The sequence below is a fragment of the Miniopterus natalensis genome, chromosome 2 (genome assembly GCF_054644295.1).
Source record: "Miniopterus natalensis isolate mMinNat1 chromosome 2, mMinNat1.hap1, whole genome shotgun sequence".
Lineage (NCBI taxonomy): Eukaryota > Metazoa > Chordata > Mammalia > Chiroptera > Miniopteridae > Miniopterus > Miniopterus natalensis.
Window position 1 is genome coordinate 173,930,552 of NC_142082.1, and position 23,344 is coordinate 173,953,895.

The 23,344-nt window shown below is 46.7% G+C and overlaps 1 protein-coding gene across 1 annotated transcript in view; it reads right to left on the reverse strand.

The window, feature by feature from the left end:
- PAH (phenylalanine hydroxylase) overlaps positions 1-13,569 on the reverse strand; it is a 54,372-nt gene extending 40,803 nt beyond the window's left edge. The window contains exons 1-2 of the mRNA XM_016223152.2: positions 13,510-13,569; positions 8,168-8,275 (exon numbers count right to left, since the gene is read on the reverse strand). Of these exons, the coding sequence (XP_016078638.2) occupies positions 8,168-8,275; positions 13,510-13,569 (168 nt within the window). The remainder of the gene's footprint in view (positions 1-8,167; positions 8,276-13,509) is intronic.
- Positions 13,570-23,344: the final 9,775 nt, after the last annotated feature.

The following is a 23,344-nucleotide window of genomic DNA, read 5'->3' on the forward strand; positions in this document are numbered from 1 at the left end:
CTTATGATGTATATAGGTATGTGATAATTAAAAAATGTTTTAAAACATTATGCCCAGGCCAAAAAAAAGAAAAAGACTAGAGTGAAATGCATCAAAAGAGTTATGATGAGATTATGCATAACTTCTATTTATTTGCCAAAAGTCTTATAATATCACCCATATAATGAAAAGAAAAGTATACCTTTTAAATGTGAGGGAAGTCTGGCTGAGAAGACCCAGCCAGATTCTTTGAACTCTTTCCCATTTGAATCGGTTTGCTAATAATTAACTCTCTAGTTTGACATGCAATTTCTGTATTGGAGTTTTTCCAGCTTATCAGTGTGGATACTTAAGTACCAATAATTTTGGCTAAACGTGGCTTTAGAAATGAACCTCCAAACCTGATTGTGATCATAGTTACCTTGTAGTAAATACATTTTTATTTTTAAACAGGGGCTCTGTACAGGTTTACAAACTGACCCCCACACACTCACCACATCTTTGGGTGAGGGATAAAGGAAGAACTCTTTCTGTTACTCTACATGGACACCCGGGTGGAGGCAAGAAAGGTTTAGAGTCAAACATTTCAAAGACAATTTCATAATCTGTCCAATAGTTAATTTACACATAAAAGACAGCAGTGTGGTGCCTGAGTAATCAGGACCCTTGAGCAGAGAGTGTGGGGACCAGAGAAGAGCTACGTGAAATGAATAGCCTGTTTTAATTAAGATTGACTACAGACCCCTTTATGTTCCCAACCTTGAAGAAAATCTTTCCAAAGGGGAACTGGTCACGAGTGGATAAAATGCAATACCCAGGATTCAAACAGTGAAAGGGACATGTCCTTCTGGATCCCGACTTCAAGCTTAGGGCCCCTTCTTCTCCTCTACGTCATTTCTCCAGAACAGGTATAGGGCAAAGAGTGTGGCCTTAGGAACAATCGGAGTTCAGTTTCTGGTTCTGCTGCTCACCACCTTTGGGTACGTCAGTTGGCCGTGAACTCTCGTTTGTTCATGTTTAAAATAAAGATAATAATATTAGCTGACAGCTTCGTGAGAATTCGAAAGGAAAAAGGCAGGGTTTTGGCTTCCTTCTTGGGTATTGAGTAAGAACTCATGTGTACCCTGCTTCTCTCAACGTGGTGCCGAAACACATCTCCCTGGACATCGCAACACATTGTTTCAGGAGTCATTTCGCCCTCAGTATTTGCTTAACCCCAGACGTTCCTCAGCTCCTTTCCTAAGCGCATGTCTCTAAACGGAGAAGGAAAAGCTGAACATATTTTCAGATGAGACTAGGCCAGAAAAAGGAGAGCTTCTTAGACCACTACATGCTGCTGCCTTAGAGTAACATCAAAGACATTCACAAAGAATGTCCAGAACCATTGGTCTGGAGCAAACCAACAGGAGCTTCCAGTTGCTCACCCAGCTGGGTGCTTCCGATGTGCCAAACACTGGGGTACGACAGGGAGGAAAGCAGGGAGAATCCCTGCCCTCGTGGGGCTTCCATTCTCAAAGGAGGAGACGAACGATAACTGTGATTAATGAGTAAAAGGTAGTCTTCAGAGGAAATAGGGAAAAATAAAGCAGGAAAGAGGGATCAGTGAATCCAGGGGTACAATGGAGGGGCCACCTTAGGCTATGTGGTCAGGAAGGCCTCGAGAAATAAACAGGTGACACTTAAGCATCGACCCGAATTCAGTGAAGGAGCAAGGCATGAGGGACAGTAAGTGGAAGGGCTCTGGGGTAAGACAGTGCCCAATATAACTGAGAGTCACCAAGGAGGCCAGTGTGACCAGGGCAGAGTGAGAAAGGGAGAGGGCGACAGGGCACAGGCAAAGAAGGGGCTGGGAAGAGACCACGTAGGCATAGTTGGCCATTATCTGAAGCTCGGTTTTCACTCCAAGAGACGGGAGAAGCTAAGGGAGGTAATTAGGAAGAGGAGACATCCGTTGACTCATGTTATCAAAGGAACACTCTGGCAACTGTTTTACGCATAGACTGTAGGGGGGCAAGGCCAGAAACAGTCTGGAGGCTCCTACAATATTTGGGGTGAGAAATGACAGTTGCAAAGATTGGGAAGAAGTTGCATGGAGGTGCAGGCAGGGTTTCTTCTATATTTCACTGGTCTCCTTGTGAGAGGGCCAGCAGCAGCCTCGATTGATCAAGAGTGGAAATTACACCCACTGGGATGAACAGGAAATCAAAAACATTCAGTGAAGTATGAGCAGCACAATTGATTTCTAGAGGGAGGGCAAGATTACTCACCACCCCCCGACACACACACACAGCCCTCCCCCCCCCCCCCACCTTGGAGGAAGGTTCTTGAACTGGTTCATGTTGGACTTTCAGTAGGATTCACACCCTGGACACCATTTTTGGGATTCTACTCTTGCTTCCTCTGGAAGTTTCTCTTACAATCTTTTGGTCTTTTCTTCCCTGAGTCTCCTCCCTCTTTGTTAGATTATTTCTTCCCTCCCCTCCCTTCCACGTAGTTGGGGTTGTGTCCAACCCAGAGGAGACCCCTCCCTGGGGAGAGTTAGGAGTAGCAGCTTCACCCAGGATCTTTTCAGGGCTTTAGAGAAAAAGGACATCCTTTTTCTTACATTCCTCTTTCCACACCTTTCTTGCCACCAGAGAGATAAGATCAAAAAGGCGCTGTGGCCTGTTCCAGTCCAGGCTACCAAAGAACAGTCGCATCGTGTGCGCCATCAGTGGGCCAGAGCACTGTCTAAAAGGTCACCATGCGAGACCTAACCTCAGAACCAACGTGTGAAAAGTAAGCTCTGTGTTGCCATTTCTTAAGCGTGTCCAGCTCTGAACTGTTCAACGGCTAAAAACAGTGCCAGGTTCCCCCTGAGGTCCTTCTCTTCAATAAACAGGGCCTCAGACCTGCACGAAACATTTAGTGCAGCTCCATTTGTATGGACAAACAGTGGAAGCCCCCCACGCACCCACCAATAGGAAATGAGTAAAGGACAGCCACGCAGTGGAACACAGACTGGGGGAAAGGAATGAGCGAGAACCGTGGGAACAAATCTCAAAACAATGCTGTTTCGAAGATTCAAAGCTTGCAAAACTGTGCCATGCATCACTAATGGTTATCCATACAGAACAAGGCATAAAAGCACGCACGGGAATCGCATCTATAAAATTCAGATTCATTGCTACCTCTAAGGAGGGAGGGGAAGGGGAAGGGGTACACAAGGCCATTAGCCATTTATACAGTGTTTTCTTTCTTAAGCAGCAAGTGAGTTACATGGGTGCTTTTTATATCATTACCTATATTTGGGGATCTAAATAAAATGGAAAAGTCATCTGAAGTCTAAGAATTTTTTTCCTCTGGTGGGACTCCAAACTCTTCTTATTTTTATTAAGAAGAAATGTCTCCTGTAAGCATTTTGCTGCTCACGACTGTCCTGGACCTAAGGCCGCAGCGGGGCAAAAGCAACCCTCGTGATTTACCCTTGATCCTGTCCTGCTCACCAGGCCCAGGGGTCAGGGGCAGGTCTCAAAGTCCAAACTTTAGAGCAATCAACACCTACCTGCCTGCATGCCCCCTCTGTAACCCAGCCTCTGTCCCCAGGAACACTAGGTGGGCAGACGGTCAAGGATTTGAGGATTTCATGACCCGATCACTTGTTTGTTCTCTTACTTCAAGTTTCTTTGTTCTGGAATTTACTTCCCCCTGCCTCTCTCCTGGCCCATCCCTTCAGGTTTCAGCTTAAACATTATGCCTGCAAGAAATCTCCCCTGCCCAACTCTGTCTCAAGTCTGGGTTAAGGAAGCTCATGGAACCCTGAGCTCTTCTAAGGTCTATGGGGATAGAGAATGTCTGCCTGGCTCATCCCAGCCTCCCCAGCACCGATATAGGGTCTGAAAACAGTAGATCCTCAAAAAATATAAGCTGAATGCATACATGAGAGAGTATGAGCCCCCTGAATATCTGATGAGGGGAAGGTGTGGGTCATCTGGGCAGAGGTAGCTAGAGTGCAGGAAGTGAGTGTGACAAGCATAGATTGTGCCTTTTCCATGTTTCCAAAAGGCCAGCCTACTGAGAAAAAGGAGGGTGAAGCCTGAAGCAATTTTTAGCTCCAAGTGTCTAGCCCTGGGCAGCTTGCTTCGTGGGAGCCCCTGTCTCCATCGGTTAGGTGATGCTAATGGAGCATGCTGTCGCTTAGAGCTCTGTGCATCTGCTGACTGCGGGTCCCTTCCCTGGAGAGCTCACAGTAAGGTGATTAGCAGGGGCCGGTGGAGGGAGGGACAGCTTCTGCGCAACTTCCCCAAGGAGCCCGCTTCCAATTTCATAGCCCATTAACCACTTGCTGTAAAAACTCACAGGAGACTTTTGGTGTTTTTTTTTAAGAAGGCATGAAACATGAAGTAGTAGAGGCTAAAAACTAGAGAGCTTCGGAAAATGTTTAAATAACTGCATAAAGAATTGGCAGGAGAAATTACTGAGGACAGTGGGGAGTTTGCAGGTTAGCAGGCACAGGTTTTGGTATATGCCTAATCTTTTGGCCCCAATTCACTAAAACATCTGCATCTTCGCCCCATCATCCACCCAACACATGCAAGCACAGCAACACTATTTCTGTTATGAACATCAAACCCTTTGAGTTGCATTCGGATATTGTTACGAGCTGAGGTGCACAAAGCCACAGGCCCATTGGCAAGCAACACCATCTCTTAATGGGCTGGTGACTTGGTGCTAATCATGTACGGAAAAGATGGGATCTCAGGAAGGGAACGAACCCGAGCCACGCTGGGAGAAGCCTGCCCTCACCTGCAGACCTCGATTTTTCTCTGAGGAGCTAGGACACTTCATACGTGCTCCTGGTGCAGAGGGGCTAAGAAAGCTTCCACCACGTGGAGTACACATTTTAAGAGCTGCTCTTCAGAACTGAAAGGTCATGAACTTGATCAATTTCTATCAACAAGTATATATCTCAAAAACATAGCCTTCAGGGGGAAAAAAATGTAGCAATTCTTACTGAACACTTGATATGCAACTACTCTGAGGATTTTACATGCATTAAGTCATTTAATCCTCAGAACTACCCTTGGAAGCAGACACTATTACTATTCCCATTTTACAGATAAGGAACTAAAGCACAGAGAAATCAAGCATCTCTCTCAAAGCCCGGGCTCTTGACCACTCTACTGAACTGGCTCAAAGACGCTGCAGAGCAATGCGCCTAGCACGGCACCTGCCAATATCCAATAGCTTTGGAAAGGGCTGGGAGGAAGTGTACTAAACAGAGTGATGTTGCCTTGGCCAGGAAGTTTGCCGGATGACAGGATTGAGGGGACATCGGAGAGGACTATAGCTGTACCTTGAATATTCTATATTTGTTAAGGAAGAACATGTTAACTTCTGACTCTGGAAACCATAATCATACATGGAAAAATGAGAGTGGATGTGTCAAAGCGTTGACGGGTTTATTGTGGACGGTGGGATTCTGGGCCGTCATTTTTTTTTGTATTTCGACACATTTTTCAATTTGGAAAAAAGAAAGAAAGAAAGAATATCTGGTAACAGATCCTCCTCACCCAGTGAATGGGAGGATGGGGCCAGAACATTTGCACGTTTGAAAAACTCCAGAAGTGCTTCCGATGTGCAGGGAGAGCCATATTCGGCAGGGGCGTGGGCTGGGAGAGGGCTCCTGGGCTTTGGAACCGGTGGCCCAGACAGTTCAACCCCGTCGGCCACGGGGCAGCGGCCTGGGCACCGCGCAGGCTGCCGGGCGCCTCGTTCATAAAGCCGAGGGGTCCCTTCTTCGCCAAGCGGGGTGGGTCTGAAACCAAGCATCACCCCTGCCTGCCTCGCCGCCTGGCTCGCGGTTCCGCAGATAGCGGAACGAGGCTTTCCTCCTTGCCTTGGCACTTTGAATAGTTGTAACTTTACTGCGTCTTGCCAGGCTGGTGAGCGGGGAAGCCAGCATGCTGACCTATGCAATGTTTAGGGCAGCTTCTGAAACAGGTCTGGGGGCGGGGGGGCCATGCATACTAACCCCGACCCGCTCACCAGTCTCCCAGTACAGCAGCCTCTTTCCTCCTCTGCAATGGGTACATAATGACACCACTTACTGACCAGGGCAACTGAGACTTTGGATGCTTCAAAAAGTTCATCCAGATGGTGAGTGCACGATGCAATATACAGATGATGTATGATGAAATTGTGTACTTGGAACTTATGTAATGTTGGTAACCGATGTCCCCCCAGTACATTTTATTTTTAAAAGTTTACCCAGAGTACACACACACACACACACACACCCCTTGGGTACATTTCATCCAGTCCAGGTAATTTAGTTACTTGTGGTTTATATATTAAGTTGAAAACATCCTATTAATTTACTATTATTTAATTTATTAACTCTAAGGCCTGACCTCTCAAGGGGAAAATGCTGATTAACTGAGTAATACAAAAGCTAAATTGTTACAAAAGAGCACTTTACAGATATATTACTTCTAATAAACGGTTGTCATTCAAAAAGTGCCCTGCCTGTCTTCTCCAATCATTGCTTGAAAGCGGGCATTTCCACACACCCCAACTCCCCTTTTTGGATAGCCAAATTTAATTTTTTAATAAACTATTTTTAGATCAATTTTATATTGACAGAAGTATTGAGAAGATACTACGGAAAATTCCAATATACTCTGCACCCAGTTTCCCCTATTATTAACATCTTATATTGATGGTGAAACATTAATGAACCAATATTAATGCATTATCAGGAACTAAAGAAATTACTGCATTCAAATTTCCTTAGTTTATATATAATATCTTTTTTTCTGTTCTATGTTCCCATTCAGATCACCATATTACATTTAGTGATTATGTCCCTTAAGGCTCCTCTTGGCTGGTTTCCTGACAATTTCTCAGATATTCCTTGTTTTTGATGACCTTGATAGTTTTAAGGAGTATGGGTCAGGTATTTGGTATAATATCCCTTAATTGGAATTTGTCAGATGTTTTTCTCATGGTTAGACTGAGGTTATGGGCTTGGGGCAGGAAGACCACAGAGGTAAGGTGCCATTCTTATCACATCATCAAGGGGATGTACTATTGACATGACTTAACACTATTGATGTTGACCTTGATCACTGGCTGAGCTACTGTTTGTTGTGTTCTCCACTGGAAAGTTACTCCATTCTCTCCTTTTCATAATGTTTTCTTTGGAAGAAAGTCACTCTGTGCCACCCACACTCAGGAAGAGGGGAGTTATGCTCTCGGTCTCTGAGCACAGAGTATCTACTTAAATTATTTGGAATTCATCTCCATGGGTGTTTTGTCTCTTCTCCATTTATTTATGTAGTCAGTCATCATATTTCATTTTATTAAAGAACTCAGGGTAAAAATTAATTGATTCAAAAATATTCCCTCTTAAAATCCAGAGCAAAATAGTAAAACTAAAGTCTAATTTCCTTTGCTTGTATTTAAATTCAATTTCATTCTTAATTGAACACTTAAAATATAAAAATCTGGGTCTGTAAAGGATATCAGATGACTGAGACAAGGTGCCCTGCCTGAAGAAACCATCCTCAGGGCCAGAGAGAAATGTATACCCTTAAGGCAAAATAAGTGCTACAGTTAAAAGTAAAAAGTGTTTTGAGAACACTGAGAAGACAGGAATTAATTTGAGAAAAGTTTGATAAAACAAGTCTGAGGCCAGGGCTGGTTTCCTGGGTGTGCAACCAGTGATTCTGAATGGCTCTCAGGATGAATGCAGAAACTGAAGCTCAGAGAGAATGAAACTCTTAATTAAAGTCACCCAGTTGGTTAACGCAAGAGCCTAAGCTGACAATCAAGTCTTCCAGTTCCAGATCCTCTGTTCACTGCATCCGACTAGAACATGAGACAGAAGTCAGCTGGGCCACGATCCAAGGCAAAAATGGATAAAGTTGCCCTAGCCAGTTTTGCCCAGTGGTTAGAGCATCGGCCAGTGGCCTGAAGAGTCTCGGGTTCGATTCTGGCCAAGGGCACGTATCTCCATTGCAGGCTCGATCCCCGGCCCCAGTCGGGGGACATGCAGGAGGCGACCGATCGATGTGTCTCTCACATCAATGTTTCTTTCTCTCTCTCTCTTTTTCTCCCCCCCCCCTCCCTTCCACTCTCTCTGAAAAGCAATGGAAAAAATATCCTCAAGTGAGGATTAAAAAAAAAAAATTAATAAAGCTCTTACCTCAAATAAGCGTAAGACTTTGGCCAATGCACCAACTTCTTCTTTGAGTGAGAAAATCAGTGATATGGCACCATTCTGATTGGAGTTGTCTTCAATATAGCTTGTTTCCTACAGGATTAAACACACTTGGTTAAAACACTTTCCATGGTTTAGCAATTTATTCCTGTGGACCTCCAGGGAAGAGGCCATCATGAACTCTTTCTTCTAGTTAAGCCTTGGAATATAGTGAGCTACATGTACTCTATATAGAAGTATATAGCATGGTGGGGGAAAAGTAAGTCAAGGGCAGTGATATTTTCAGTAGTGCTCCTAGGTCAGATTTTAACTTTAGGAAGTTTCAATTATTCACTGGTGTCACCAGTCGCCCTATAGATCCAATATCTTTCAATGAGTACCTACCAAATGCCAGGTAATCGGGCTCTAAAAGATATAAAGATGAAGAAGCTCAAAATTTAAAAAGATAAAATATTTTAAATAGAATATTAAGAGGAGTCATACAAATAATGGCAATATTTTAAATACACAAGAATGACTTCATGCCTTTGGCAAAGCTCTCAGGGCAGCACTAGCTTGTTCTTGTACACTGGGATCTTGGACATCCAGTTGTAGAAAAATAGTTACAAAATATGTAAAAGTACACAAATAACCCATTGTAAGGTGGGTGTCTTAAACCAAACAGCAAAGCATGTCAAGGATCTAGCACTTTCTACACGCATGTGACAGCAAATTAAGGTGGGATTAGGGTTGGCATTCCAGAGTTTGCTGAAATCTTTTAAATGTTTTAAATTTAAGTTTTATAATAATATATGAAGTTCCATGTGTGACTACAAATAAACAGTGTGTACCTAAAACTACGAAGAAAAATGTGCAGAAAAATACTCTTTTATAAGCAAGTTAAAGAAATTAGTGGAATGGGTGTTATGTTATCCATTAGGACTTTCTAATGAATTAGAAGACGGAACTGTTATATATCCCTGTATGGACCATGGTGTAATCTTTCTAAAATTTTTTAATCCATCATTTACTAAGAGCCTATAATGTCACTGGCACTATAAGTGCTTGATTCGGATAATCTCATTTAGTTTTTGTAACAATCTAGAAGGTAGGTTTTATTAATTTCCAAGTGCCTCCTTTTACTGATGACAAAATTAAGGCTTAGAGAAGTTAAGTAGCTTACTCATAGTTATGGAACCCAGAATACTGTCTATGAGCCAGGACTTATTACAGACTCCACACTGCCTTCTCCCTCTTTTAAGCCCTGCCAAAGATATGCAGATGAGTTTCTGACATCAGTCTTCTTCCTACCAGAGAACACTGAGCCCTTAGTTCATTCTGGCTTCCTTGAAATGAGAAAGGATTTCCCTGTTCCTAGTTTCCTTGGCAATATTCTCTTATCCTATTGGTCTCCAAGAAAAGTAACATATTCCTGATACATCTCCATAGATGTCCCCTCTCAATTCAGATGTGAATGCACCATGCTCGAAACACCATCACCACCCCGTTTCCACTCCTGTGCATGTCCAGTGAACCACCAAGACCAATCTGACCTTCTGCAGACATACCTCTCAGGGTCAGATCCTTCTTTTGTTCCTACTGGCACCACACTAATCCAGCTGTTAGTGATCCTCACTGATCCAGCCCTAACAGAATTTTGCTCATGTCTTTTTTTCTACTCAGAGTTCTTTAGAGTCTCCCCATGGCCAGCAGGATCAAATACCTCCTTCTGATAGTCAAGAGTCTCCTGAGGCCCACCCACAAGAACCCTGCCCAGCCAGCCAACTGGTATCCTCCTTGCCCTTTCAACTCCTCATTGGGGTAAATGCACTGTACCCCAAGTGAGCCTTCTTGGGTCTCACTTCTCTCAGAAAAATCCCTCTTCAGTCTGTGCATTCCTTTGGCTTCTGATGCCCACATGGAACTTGATAGTAATGGACTCACAGAGCTACACTTGGCTTTAGAGTTCATCTAGTTCAAACTTCACTTTCCAGATAAAGAAACTATGAGCAAAAGAAAGTGACTTGCCTGAGGTCACACAGGTAGTGGTCCCAGGTCAAGAACTCAGGCTCCTAAATATCAGTCTTTCTGTACACTTCCCTCTGCTATGAACATAAGGTACATATTAAGGACTTGGTTTTTTGCAAAGTAAGGGCTTTTCTCTGGTCTAATCACTAGATACTCAATACCACTCCTTACCTGTGCATTTTTACTTTCTCCACCTTCCCTACAGACTTTCTAAATCAGGATTTCTCAGTGAGTGTCCCTTGGATCTCCAATCCAAAATTACCTGGTGATTCCTTGTTCAAATGCAGATTCCTCTCAAACCAATCAAATCAGAATATCTGGGGTTGTATCTTTGAATCCACATTTTCAAAAGCATCCCAGATTATTCTTAACCATGGAATATTTAAAACCACTGATAAAAATATACAGCCTATTTTTTTTTAATTATGGCTTTTCTCAAATGTGTCTACAAATTCACATTTACCATATGATAAGTCCTACTCTTTAGTGCTCGTAATATTAATATTGACTGAGTACCCAGTCTGTGCCAGGAGCCACACTTGGTACTTTTCACAGTTAATAAACATCATCATTGGCAGCAACTAGCACTGTTCTAAGAGTCTGCATGTCTTCAGAATAGCCCCGTGAAGTGGGTGCTGTACTTTTGCAAATGAGGAAACAGACTCAGCAAGGTTAAGTCCAAGAACACCCAGCTCATAAGTGGCAAAGTCTGGCCTTGGACTCAGGTCCAGCAACTCCAAAGTCCTTATTCTGCCTTCCAGTGGCAGACTCAACTGGGATTATGGCTCCCCTTTTCAAAGCCTGCGAGACTTTAAATGAAAGGAAGCGCCTAGAAGTTTGTGAAATGGTGTGGTCTTGGGTAGATACTGATTTCAACATTGCTGTGTTGACCCAGCATGGAACCTTGGCCAAATCTCTTGCAGAATATACTTTTATTGGCTCATAGTCTATACCTTATTTGTTTCCAATAGACATGTGAGTTGACTTAGACACACAGGTACCTCCAGGATTGGTAAAGGCAGAGAAGAGTAGCTTAGAAACTAAGCAGGAAGAAATAGGGCTGGGAGAAAGCACTTTACTAGGAACCAGGAAGAAAGGATTTTGATCACTGAGCAACACATTTAACAATAGAAATACATTGTGTTTGGCTGTGTCTAACAAATACATTCATTATCTTCGGAAAAGAACACTTTTCCAAATTACAAGCAATAATATTCTTTGGCAAAGATATTACAAGGGCAATGACTTTCCACCTTAGTGCTTTGGGGGGCCCATAGTAGGAGGTGCATATTTACCTGTGTGGTTAAGCACACATGTATCTACAGTGCAAGGCAACTGAAAACAATAGGCAAACATCCTGCCATGGACACGCCTCTATATTCCAGCATTTATCTACAGGAGGAAGCAGTGAGGGGGAGGAGTGTGCAGGGGGTCGGAAACAGGTCTGCTTTTGAACACTGGCTTTGCCATTCGTAGTTGTGATTTCTGAGTTCCATTCTCTGCTCTATTTTTCTTCACAGCACTTATCTCTACATGAAATAATATGTTCATTTGGTTAATATTTTTATTTCTGTCTCCTACACTAGAATGTAAGTTTCTTCAGGGCAGAAATTCTGCTGTGCCTGGCACTTAGTAGGTGCTCAATAGTCTTTGTTGGGTGAATAAATGAGTCACTCAACGTCTCTTGCAGGATTGTTACGCTTGTTGCATGTATAGAGCACTTGCTGTACCATATGTCTTCCAGCCTCGTGACAGAATTACTCCCAGTGTGTGCTCTCTATCTGAGCTGGGAGCTTCACGAAGGCGTACACCATGTCTTTTTTGCAGACTGGCAGACCTGGAAGGAATCCTTAAGTTTATTCTACTTCAATCCACCCCCAATTTTACAGATATCAAACGGAGCCTCTTCTCACCCACAGTTAGGTTGCTTTCCCAATACACAGCTTCACTAACCCAAAGATGAGAGCCCAGGTCTCCTGACTTCGTGCCCAGCATCGTTCCATGGCGAAGCTACACCAGTCACTGAGCCTGACTCAGTGCTCGTCCCTCCTGCCAATGTTCCAGACACATTTTGCTGAACAATTAAGTCAATTCCAGCTACACACCACTGGCACTTTCCTATGCTCCAGGAACTGTGCTAAAAGCTTTACAGGCATTATTTCATTTATTTTTCATACCACCCCTAGGACGTGGGTATTTTTATTCCAACTTTTCAAACGAATAAAGCTGAGGCTCTGCAAGTTAAATGCCTTGCTTTCCACACACAGCAGGTGCCAGGCCATGCTCTGAGCCCTGCTTCACCCCTAGTCATCACGAGCGACAGCTTGTGGCTCCCAGTCATCTTCTAAGTGCTTCATAAACCAAGTTTTGCTCTCCAGGGCTCCCCAACCAGATCGCTGTCCCTAACTTCCTCCCAGGGTTGCGGGGGCCCGTGGCCAGCACCGCAGAAACTAAATGATGACAAAGTCAAGATCTGTCTCACCCCCACACTGTCCCTCTTCGACCCCAAGTCGCCCGTCTCCCAGCATCACATACACTTTCAAAGGAAGTCTTCCTCTCAGGACTCCAAAAACGAAAGTGGGCGCGAAGGTCTGCAGTTTCCCTCGTTACACCAAAACATCAGCCGCCCTGCCCTCAGCCCCCTGCTCTCTAAGGCTCTCACCAGCCCTGCAGGTGGCAGGGGCCTGGGAGGCCGCGTGTCGCCCTGGGCGGCGCAGGTCCCGAAGGGCAGAGCCCGGGGAGGGGGGGCCTATCCTGCAGCCGTCCACCTCCAGGGAAAGGCGGCAGGCCCGGGCACGGGACGCCCCGCGGGCCCTGTCCTGGCCCCAAGCCCCCTTAGGGCCCCCGCACTCCCAGCCCAGCGCTAACTGGCTCATTTTCCTCTCGGTTAACGTCCTTCCCCAGCTGAGGCCTGAGACGCTCTTCGCGCCTCATCTTCTCCCAAAGGGGGGGGGGGAAGATGCCATTTCTCACAATTTCAATACAAGGCCGGGAGCGTTTTAGAAACATCGCAGAAGAGCAGACGGAGAAGGATCCCGTCTCCCATTCCAGGTGCTTAAGGAGCGGCCCTTTCAAAGCACAGAAGAGCGCGGGCGACAGAGAGGCGGGCGACCTGCCTAGGGACGCGCAGCGAGCGGGCCGCAGCTCCGAAGCGGGCCCCCAGCTCCCCAGGCAGTGCCCGGTCCCCTGAAAGCCGCGGGGACAGACGTCCTCCCCGAGACAGTTGTGGAGGACGCCCTGGGCCGCCCCCCCCGGCGTCTCCCGTGGGTTCCCCGCGGGGGGCTTGCGGGGTGGGAGTCGCCCGCCCGCGCCCCGCGCACCTGCCCGAAGTCCGAGAGCTTCCTGCTCAGGCGCCGGCTCTCCAGGACCACGGCCGACATGGCTCCGACGGACGGCTGGGCTCCGGGCGGCCAGTCCCCGCGGTCCGTCAGCGCGGCGGCGCGTGCCCGAGGGTTTTAGCCCCACCTGGGGCGGAGGGCGGCCGCCGGGGGCGTTGTCCTGACGCGGCGGCCCCGGGCGCCCGGGCCGGGAGGTGTGGCCGAGGCCCCGCCCGCCCTGGCCGCGCGCCCGCCCGGGGCGCGGGGAGCCGCCCGGGAGCCCGCCGCCCGCAGGCTCGGCCTCCCCGCGGCTCTGCGACGCGCGGGCGCCCTCCGCGGGGACCACGCCGGGGGCGCGGCGAGTCCCAGGGCGGCGGCGACCCGGCCCTTGCTCCCGCCGCCGCCGCGCCGGGCCCTCACTCGGGCTTTTCCTCCCTTTTCCATAATCACTAAGCGCACTGCCTTTCTGGGCTTTGGCTTCAGAAAACCGCACACAAGGTGACCCTGGAAACACTGGCGCAGTGGCCGCAGAGCGCAGGTAGACGGAGCCGCGCCGACTGAGGCCCAGCCGCTGCCCGAGGCATCCACCCAAGTCGCCCTGCCGGGGGGGGGGGGGGGGGGGCAGAGCCCCTCGCCGGGGCTTCTAAGAGCCCGAGGGACATCAGTGAGGCCGCGCATGGAACCCTTGGTGCAGTTCTCGCCATACAAGGAAACACTTCGTAAGTGGAAGATACTATTGTTTCCAAGTATGTCACCTGGCAGCGTGCTCCGCGGGTCCCTCCGCTGCCGCAAAGGGTGCGACCCCCTCCCTGGGCACCGCGTCGCGCTCCGCGGTGACCGTCCGCCGCTGTCTTCTCCGCTCACCCCGTGGGCGCGGGCTGCCCCCGGCCCTGGCTGTGGGACGCGGGCGCGACAGCTTCCTTCCGACGCGTGTCTGGCGTCCTTCAGCTCTGTTCCCAGGGGCGGGATCACTGGGTCATAAGGCAGCTCCCGCTTTTAATTTTTTGAGGACCCTCCATACTGCTGAGTGAAATAAGCCAGTCGGAGAGAGACAAGTAACATGGGATTTCACTTGCATGTGGAATCCAATGAACAAAATCGTCTGACAAAACAGAAACAGACTCAGATACAGAGAAGAGACGGACAGCTTGTCAGAGGGAAGGGGGGTTGTGGAGCTGGGTGGAAAAGGTGACGGGATTAAGTAAAAAATAACCGACTGGCAGACACAGACCTCAGAGGAAAGCGAGGGGTGGGGGAGGTAGCAGAGTGAGCGGGGAGGTGAGGGTGGTGGAAGGGATGTGAGGCGGGTGGTGAACACACAACACAATGTGCACGTGATTACTACGGAACTGTCCACCTGAAACCTGGGTAACTTTATTGACCGGTGTTACCCCAATAATTCAATTAAAATAAATAAATAAATAGTGTGTGGCCACAACTAATTACTGAGGACCTGTATTCCAGTAGGTATTGGGGGCATAGCAGTGAATGTACAGTCAGTGAGCCGAGGCTCCTGCCTCCCCCACTGGGCCATTGGGGGAGGGGGAGGCAGAAAATAAACAAATAAGCTTAGGCAGAGCTAAGCCTACTAAAGAAAATAAGGGGATGGGCTAGGAGTGAGCTGGCGGGTGTTGGAGAGTGGACTGTTTCAAGTGGGCAGGAAGGTGTCATTCACCCCACTTTTTCAGATCAGGAAACTGAGATGAGGCATTCCTTGCCCCTGGGAGCAAAACAAAATATGAAAGAACACCGAAAACTCAGAGGTTCAGAAAGGATGTGAAAAATCAGCGGCATCAAGGCCTTGAGTGGCTGCCCAATATTTACCCGGGAGGGGGTAATGGACCGAGAAAACAAGCCAATAATAGAGGTTGCTAGAAATCCACCCCCTCCCCTCCCACAATTCTTTGATGGAATGACCAACATCTGAAAAAACAAAATCAGAAAAAACTCAGATTTGAGATTCTAAACAAACAGATTCCACCACTGATTAGCTGTGTAGCTTTGTTCAAGTCTATGCCTCAGCTTATCTTTAAAACGGGGGTTTTAAGGGTTGTTGTTTAGGATTTCTTGAGCCCCTCTAATGTGCCAGGTTTTCTACTGCCTGCTAAGAATACAGACATAATTAAGTATAATTTCTGCCCAAGAGTCCTTGGGTGTCTGATTAATGTTTCTTATGGTAAATTGGATGCTCAGTGATGTTGACCATGAAGGGCAAGGCCTTGACTTCCACCCTCAGGAGAATCTGTATCCTTTCTCTGACTCCAGTCTTTTTCTAGTGTGGTAGACACACAATGAGGAGGTTTCCTCTCTCACGTTGCCTTACAAACATCATTTCTTCCCTTGCTGCTGCTGGCACACTAAGGGAAGACAGGATTGTGGCCAGCAGCAATATAAGAGGCATCCAATAAACAAGCGAGCAAAATCAGCTGCTTATTTCCATGCACACTTGTGTTAGACACTGTGCCTAGCTCTCCGTAAGCATGATTTCATTTTTTCCGCTCAACGGCCCTATGAACTCTGCAACTCCACTTTATAGATAAGGAAACTGAGGCCCAGAAAGTTTAAATTAGTCCAAAGTCACACTACATTTCATCGGATTCCAAGGTGTTGGCTCTCAAATACTTTTCTTTCTGAAATAGTGATTTTTCTTAGGACAAAATAATAGCACTTCTCTCCCTGGCCGGTGGCTCAGTTCATTGGAGCGCTGTCCTGTACACCAAAAGGTTGCAGGTTTGATTCCCAGTCAGGGCACATACCTAGGTTTGGGGTTCAATCCCTGTTCGAAGCATGTATGGGAAGCAGCCAATTGATCAGTGTTTCTCTCTCAGACCTCTCTCTCCCCCTTCCTCTCTCTCTAAAATCAATTAAAAAAACATATCTTTCGGTGAGGATTAATAATAATAATAATAATAATAATAATATTTCTCTTTTCTCCTCACACCAGTGAAAAATAAAAACTTTAATCCCATCTCACATAAAACAATGCCCCAGACCTGGGTTGGGAGGAAAGCTTGCTTAATTGTCTGCTATCTCAGAGAAAAACACTAACTAGCTTCTTTCAAAATTTTTTTATTCTGGTAAAGAAAAAAAAGGTGAAATGTATCCATACACTGAGATAAAACCTCACTTACAATGAGATTCTTGTGACATGAATTCTGTAGATGATTTTTAAACTCTCTTTTTATTTAATTTGGATGGAATACCATGTGTTGCAGTTACTGAGGGTGCTGCTGGCTCCTAAGAAAACTGTACTGACAGTGTAGGTCTCGAAGCAGCATCCGAGCACCGAGGGAGTGCCGATGGCCATGACGAGGTGGATGCCATGTCGCAAGAGGTGCGGCTGTGAACCTGGTAAACTTGAAGCTGACCTTCACTGCTTTGGAAGCTGAAGATTTCCCAACCACTGCTGGTTATCGGTACCTTTTCATTTCACTTCATCTCTAGGAGGTTGCGTTAATCATAACCTATGAGCTCATGGCACGTAAAATCTCCTGTTGTATTTATTTATTCTCTTTTATCTTCATTCCCACTCCCATTCCCTTCCCCCAGAGGCAGCGTCCCTAATATGTTTACTGTTTAGCCTTGGATTTCTTAAATGCCTGGATATTGTGGTGCATGGATGTATTTTCATGGACCTGAGTGATGTTGTAGAGTAGGTTTATTATAGCATATAGAGCTTCGACAGATTTCATCGTGTGTTTTTTTCCCACCAGTGTAGAGTATTCCACAGTGTGTATCCATCACATTTGAAGTCTCCATTCCCCAGTGACGGACACCTAGGCTGTCTCTAACTTTTTACCACCTGAAAACAGTGCTGAGATAAACATCCCCACTTTGACCCTTTATAAACCTGTGTGAGAATTTAACATACTATGAGAGTAGTAACTAAACCTATGGGTTTCAAAAAAATAGAGATATTCCCTTAAATATTTAACAAGGTCCATGCATTTATGCAGAATTTAGAAATGGTGAATGTGGGGAGGCAATTTCCTTGGTGTTTCCACATTTCTTGGACTACTTTTTCAAGAATTTGGGGGGATTTTGACAGCAAACCACCTTGGTCAAAGGTCAGATTCGTTTCCTGACCAATATAATAGAGAACTTCTCCATCCCTGAAGAGATTCCATGATACTAAGGTCTTCCTTCTCTCCCCAAAGATTGCTTACATTCCAGGTTAAAAATAATGCCTCTCTTTTGGAGAAGAGGGTGGAGAAGTTGTGATAAGTCCCCTATATCAGATCAGTGTTTCCTAAGCCCAGTGTTCCTCATCTGGGACACAGATCCAGTGTGTCCTCAGCATTTACCTGGATTCACTCTTTCCCACCCTGCAAAGTCAGCTGGCATTGATCACTCGTGGGACTTGGTGGTCAAGGAGAACCAACGTAAACATGAAACTCTACATCCCTTTGAGCTTGGCTTTTCCATACTGGCCCATTTCATGGAAGTGTTTCATGGAAGCTGGCCTGGTTGTTACATTGCTGTTTAGGAGCTACTTGACCCACTTGATAAAGAAGAAATGGATGTGGCATGTATGGCTCGTCACCCTGTTTCTTTCCTCCTCTCTCCAGAAAATAAACATTCTGAATGTCAGCTACCCAGCCCCAAGGCCTCCCGAAAGAAAAACTACATTTCCCAGCATTCCTTGCAGCTAGGTATAGCTACAGGTCTGCCATTTGACCCAAGAAATGCAAGAAGTAGTCTGTGCAACATCTAAGAAGTGTCCTTCAAGGAAGCACGCCCTTGTCCTTCTACAGTCTCCTTCTTGCAGTTCAGAAGACAGAAATAATGAGACTGGAGGTGGAGCAGCCATATTGGGTTATGAGGTAAATTTAGGAATGAGAGGCATGCTTTTCAGAGCAAAAAGAATCAAGATAGAAGGAGCCAGGTTCTTGACACCATGGAGCCACACTCCAGTAGCCTTGGGCTGCTTAGAGGTAGATTTAGGAGAAACATTTGCTTAAATCCCTGTGATTTTGAAATTTCTGTCACTCTCAGCCAAATCTAGTTCTAACAATTTGAGAACACATGGGAATGGTATTAAAGATGGGTTTATCTGTCCAAAAACTATACTTTTCTCATCAGAATTCAGAGAACAATGCATATCTCTTTGCAAAAACTTGGAAAATCCCCACCTGCAAAGTCAGCTGGCTGTGAGCTTCCCCAGAACCTCATTTCTGTTATATCTCTTTTCAGTCTAACTTCTCCCTACCACTACCAACAAATGCCCACACAAACAAAATGCAATTGATCTATGAAGTCATGGTTTGTATCAAAAGATTTATAGCAGGCTATTCCAGGAATTCTTAGCAGAACTTAGACATTTTTTTGGGTCATAATAAAATCAGTTGATAAATGAAGTGCATTTGATCACAGGTTTATTAAATGAAATATACATATAAAATCTCAAGACCCTGGAGCTATTACATTATCATCTCTTCTTGACAATATCAGAGTGAGGTCACTGAGTACTGTCACTCATATTCTCATTCATTCAACAAATATTTGTTGAGGGCAGCCCTTATGTCAAATATTCTGTCCTCAGTTTTTTTCTTTAGCTTTTATTTTTTTTCATTTATTCATTCATACTATACTTCATATCCTAAAGGACTTCGAATGCCTTATAAAGTAAGTCTAAAACAAGACTAAAAAAATGCATACCAGTGAAAGTTAGGGCACGTTGCAAATTTAAGCCTCTAAGAAGTCAATGCCAAGACTAATAATATTCATAAAATAAAAGCAGAGCAGTTGTTTCAGATGGTGCTTCCTGCCTCAGACTAAATCTTAGTCTTTCTAAATTCCAGAACTAAACAGTGCCCCTGATATATAGCAAGTACTCAATTCATATTACTTTAATCATAGAAAATATGCACAAAAGTGTTCAGGGCAACATCATTCAAAGAGAAAGAGTGTGTGAATTCTCCTTTATTCATCTTTTGGGTTATTTTCTGGCCTTCAGTGGGTTGAATGAGGCCAACCCTCATTGGGGATGTCAATTTGCCCTACACAGTCTACAATTTGAATGTTAACTCACCCAGAACACCCTCAGAGACACACTCAGAAAGCTGTTTAACCAAATAAGCATGTTGTGCCCAGTAGAGATGGCACAAAAAATTAACCGTCACAGTGAGGAAATCCAGCAGTGATGAACCTCAGAGGAGTGGGTGGGGGTTAGACATGTGACTGGGTGCAGGTGGTCATAAGATCAAGGAAGAGTTGGCTGTTTTTTAGGTTGGGAAGGTAAGCATTTTATAGGTTATAGGTTCATGGAATAATCACACATTCCAGTCTGAGTTTTGGGGAGAGACCAGGTTGGAAAGAAATGGAACTTGGGGGAAAAGGTTAGAGGAAGGTTCAGCAGAACTGAGAATGAGATGGAATCACAGTGGAGAGTGGAAAGTTAAGATTTCCAAGGTGGAGCTGTTCTGGGTGCAGAAAAAAAGCCCAAGATGCAGCCTCAAAAGGGGTGGTCAAAGGGAAGTGAAGTTAAGGTTGCTGGAGTCTCAAAGTCAAGGAAGCAAAAGGCTTTGCGCTGGGTAAGTTGTTCCCAAGGCCCCTTTCTTTCCACTGCAAATTTCTAACCATCCACCTTGAAACACCATCTCTATAATAACTTATCAAGCCCCTGGACCCCCTTTAGAAGTCACCAGGGCATCATCCCTTTACCCAAGGAAAGTATATTTATAGGACTAGTGTGACTTCTGTATCAGAAGAGATTTGTTCTCCCCAGGTCTGAATAATGGAGAGTGTGTCTTGTCATCCCGACACCTCTGGAATACTAGTTCTTCATCTTCAGTGCACAAAAGAACTATTCTATAGCTTGTTAAAAAGGCAGATTGGCCAGATTCTGATTTGGTGGGTCTGGGATGAAGCTTCAGATCTGAATAATAACAGGCACCTCGTGTATTCCTAATGTGGACATTTGGGGGGACGTGATACACGTAGCACGGTGCTCTACAACGGTTGCACTGAATTGTGTGGAGTAGAATTAGTAGAAATCAGCTAACTTGTGATAGTATTAGATTTTCACACAACTCCCGCTGCCGTTCTACAAAATACCGGCAGGTGGCGAGCGACTCACACAGCCCGCAAAGGAGCATTTCCAGCCCCCAAATCTCAAATTAAAAGCGGTTCGGGCAAGTAATGGGGAGTCTGGTTTCCCAAGCAAAGCCGTGAACGAAAGTAGTGAGTTTCTTCCCTTTGCACATGAATTCCGATGAGCCAAAAGCCCACCTCTCACCCCCGTCTCCTGAGGCTAAAGCCATGCTGACTCCTGAGGCTGCCACCTTCTGGCCACCAGCAGCCAAAATCCTGGCACCAGCAAGGACTGGTCTTCCTCATGAAGCTGTAGATGGAGTCATTTACCTCCTAAAGGTTATTGGGGGGTGGGGGCGTCAGGAAGGGCCGAGAATAGATGTTTACTCAAACAGGGGAGCCCTTGCCACTAGAGGGTCTTAAGGTTGTGTCCATGTTGCTTATACAGTGAGAGCTGGAGAGAGGCTTCTTACTCAGGCCCTTGTTTTGTAGACAGAGACCCTGGAACAGGGTGAGCATTTTGCCTGGAGACGCATTGCTACAGAGTTCCAGAACATAGTCTGTCTTAACTTCAAGTGACCTGCCTTTTTCCTGCACCTAACACTAAGGGGTGCTAAGTGTGTGTGTGTGTGTGTGTGTGTGTGTGTGTGTGTGTGTGTTAGTTCAAGGAGAAGCTTAGGGATGACCATCTAGTTGGGAAAGAGGGGCTGGATGACTTTAGGATGTGTTTGCATAACAAGTCCACCTTTTTTCTTTTAACATAGGTTGTGTATTTATTTGGGGGTAACCTGATGGATGGGGAGGGGAGAGCTGCAGGACTCATGGAGCATGAGGGAGGAGGGCTCTTATCTTGCCCCACTGTGGGTTAATGGGGCGTCTTTCCTTGTACACTTCTTTTGCTCACTAAACTCAAGCTTATCAAAGGCAATTACTGTCTTGTTTCTCTCAGATCATGTTCAACAGTTTTTGGTGAATCAATGCGTGTATCAACCTTGATCATTTTACATTTAAGCTGTATTTTCTCACATCGTAGATCGGCGATTTTCAACCTTTTTCATCTCATGACACACCTAAACTAATTACTAAAATCCTGCAGAGCACCAAAAATATATTTGTTGCCAGTCTGACCAAAAAATAGGTACCTTTTTTTAATTCATTCACACAGGAGAGCTACTGTGTCGGCGGCTGTCATTTTTTGGTTTGACAGTCTGAAGGAAAAGAGGTCAGTGCTCCAGACTAAATAGTCAGGTAGCGCATGTTTTAAGACTTCTTGGGCACACCGGCTGAAATGGCTGTCGTAGCCCACAGCTCCTTTCATGTATTCAGCAGGCTTGCATTTCTTGAACAACGCGTACACAGTTTACTGTGTGCCAGCCACTGTTCTCAGCATCCTACAAATATTAGCTCATTTAATTTTGGTTTTGTTGCTGTTTCCTAAAGATTCCATGTCAATGAACACATGTATTAGCAATCACCTTCTTCCTCTCCTCCACTCCAAAAAAGGCCTGACAGTTGTGCTTGGGCCTGGGGAAGAGAGTGGGGGGAAAGGGAAACTGGGGCGCGCAGTTTCCCAGGCCGACGGGGTGCAGCGGCCGGCTCTTCCTAACCTGGCTGGAGCAAACACTGCCGGCCGGCGGGGCGGCGTCCAGGCCTGCACCGGGCGGGGGAGAGCTCGCAGCCGGGGCTGATTTATGGGCCGGGCATTCCCGGGCCGCGCCGCCAGGAGTCGGGCTGAGCTCGGACTTTGGGGAGGTGATGATGGACACAGGACACGTGGCCACACAATGGGGACACACGACTGACCTCAGTCGCTTCGGCAAACTGCCCCTGCTTTCCGGAGGCGGCAGGAGCGTTTCGCGAGCTCCAGGGCTCCGGCTCCTGCGTTCCTCTCCCCAGCGGGTAGCTCCGTTTGCCTTGCGGAGCGCAGAGAGCACCCAAGGGCGCGCAAGGGTCCTGGAGTTCAGAGGGCCTTGACCCTGAGCTTCAAAGTTATTTCCGGGGAATGGGAGCCTTGGTGCATTGTTCCACCCCGTGTAAAGAAAGGCACTGAACCGCCTGGGCGCTGAGACCGGCCAGGACGCGCCGGTCACCTGTTGGCACCCGGGGACTCCGTGAGGTCACAATGCGGCGGGGCAGAGGGATAGACTGAGGAAGGGTCAGAAAGGTGTGGAGGGAGTGAGTGCGTGTGGTGCGCGTGGAGGGAGGTGGAGGGACGTGAAGAGAGGGAAATGCGGGGCCACGGGGGGAGGGAACTGGGGACCCATGAATTTGAGAACGGGCAATCAAGTTGGGGGGAAAGTGCAGGGCTTTTTTTTTCTTCCCTGCTATATGCAAACTGTCACTTCGGGTTAGCGCGAGCCCTCATCTGGCTCATTAGCATGAGCTGTGGCTAACGCGCTTAAACCCTCTTAATTATTTATTATGCCGCCGAGGAGCGGGGCGCAACCGCGGGGCGCACTTGCGGGGCCTGGCGGCGGCGGGCACCGCGCGGGGGCCCGGGCGCTGCGCCCAGGCTGGCTGCGCGCTGCCGGGGAGAGACCCTTCCGCCAGGAGCCCCCCAGTACGCTGTTCCCCGAGGCAAAGATGCAGAGTTGTTGGGGTGGCTCCGAAATGCCCTCTCCCCCAAATTAGCCTCGAGGGGGGTGGTGCAGTACTCCCGTCGCGGGCATTTGGGTGGATCTTCTGTATTGCCAGCTCCGAAGTTGGAGCAGGGTATTTTGCAAAAAAAAAAAAGTAAACATGAAGCCTCACGAGGAGCGGGGAGCCGGGGCGGGTGGAAAGCCGAGCGCCGCCCCGGAAGGCCCCG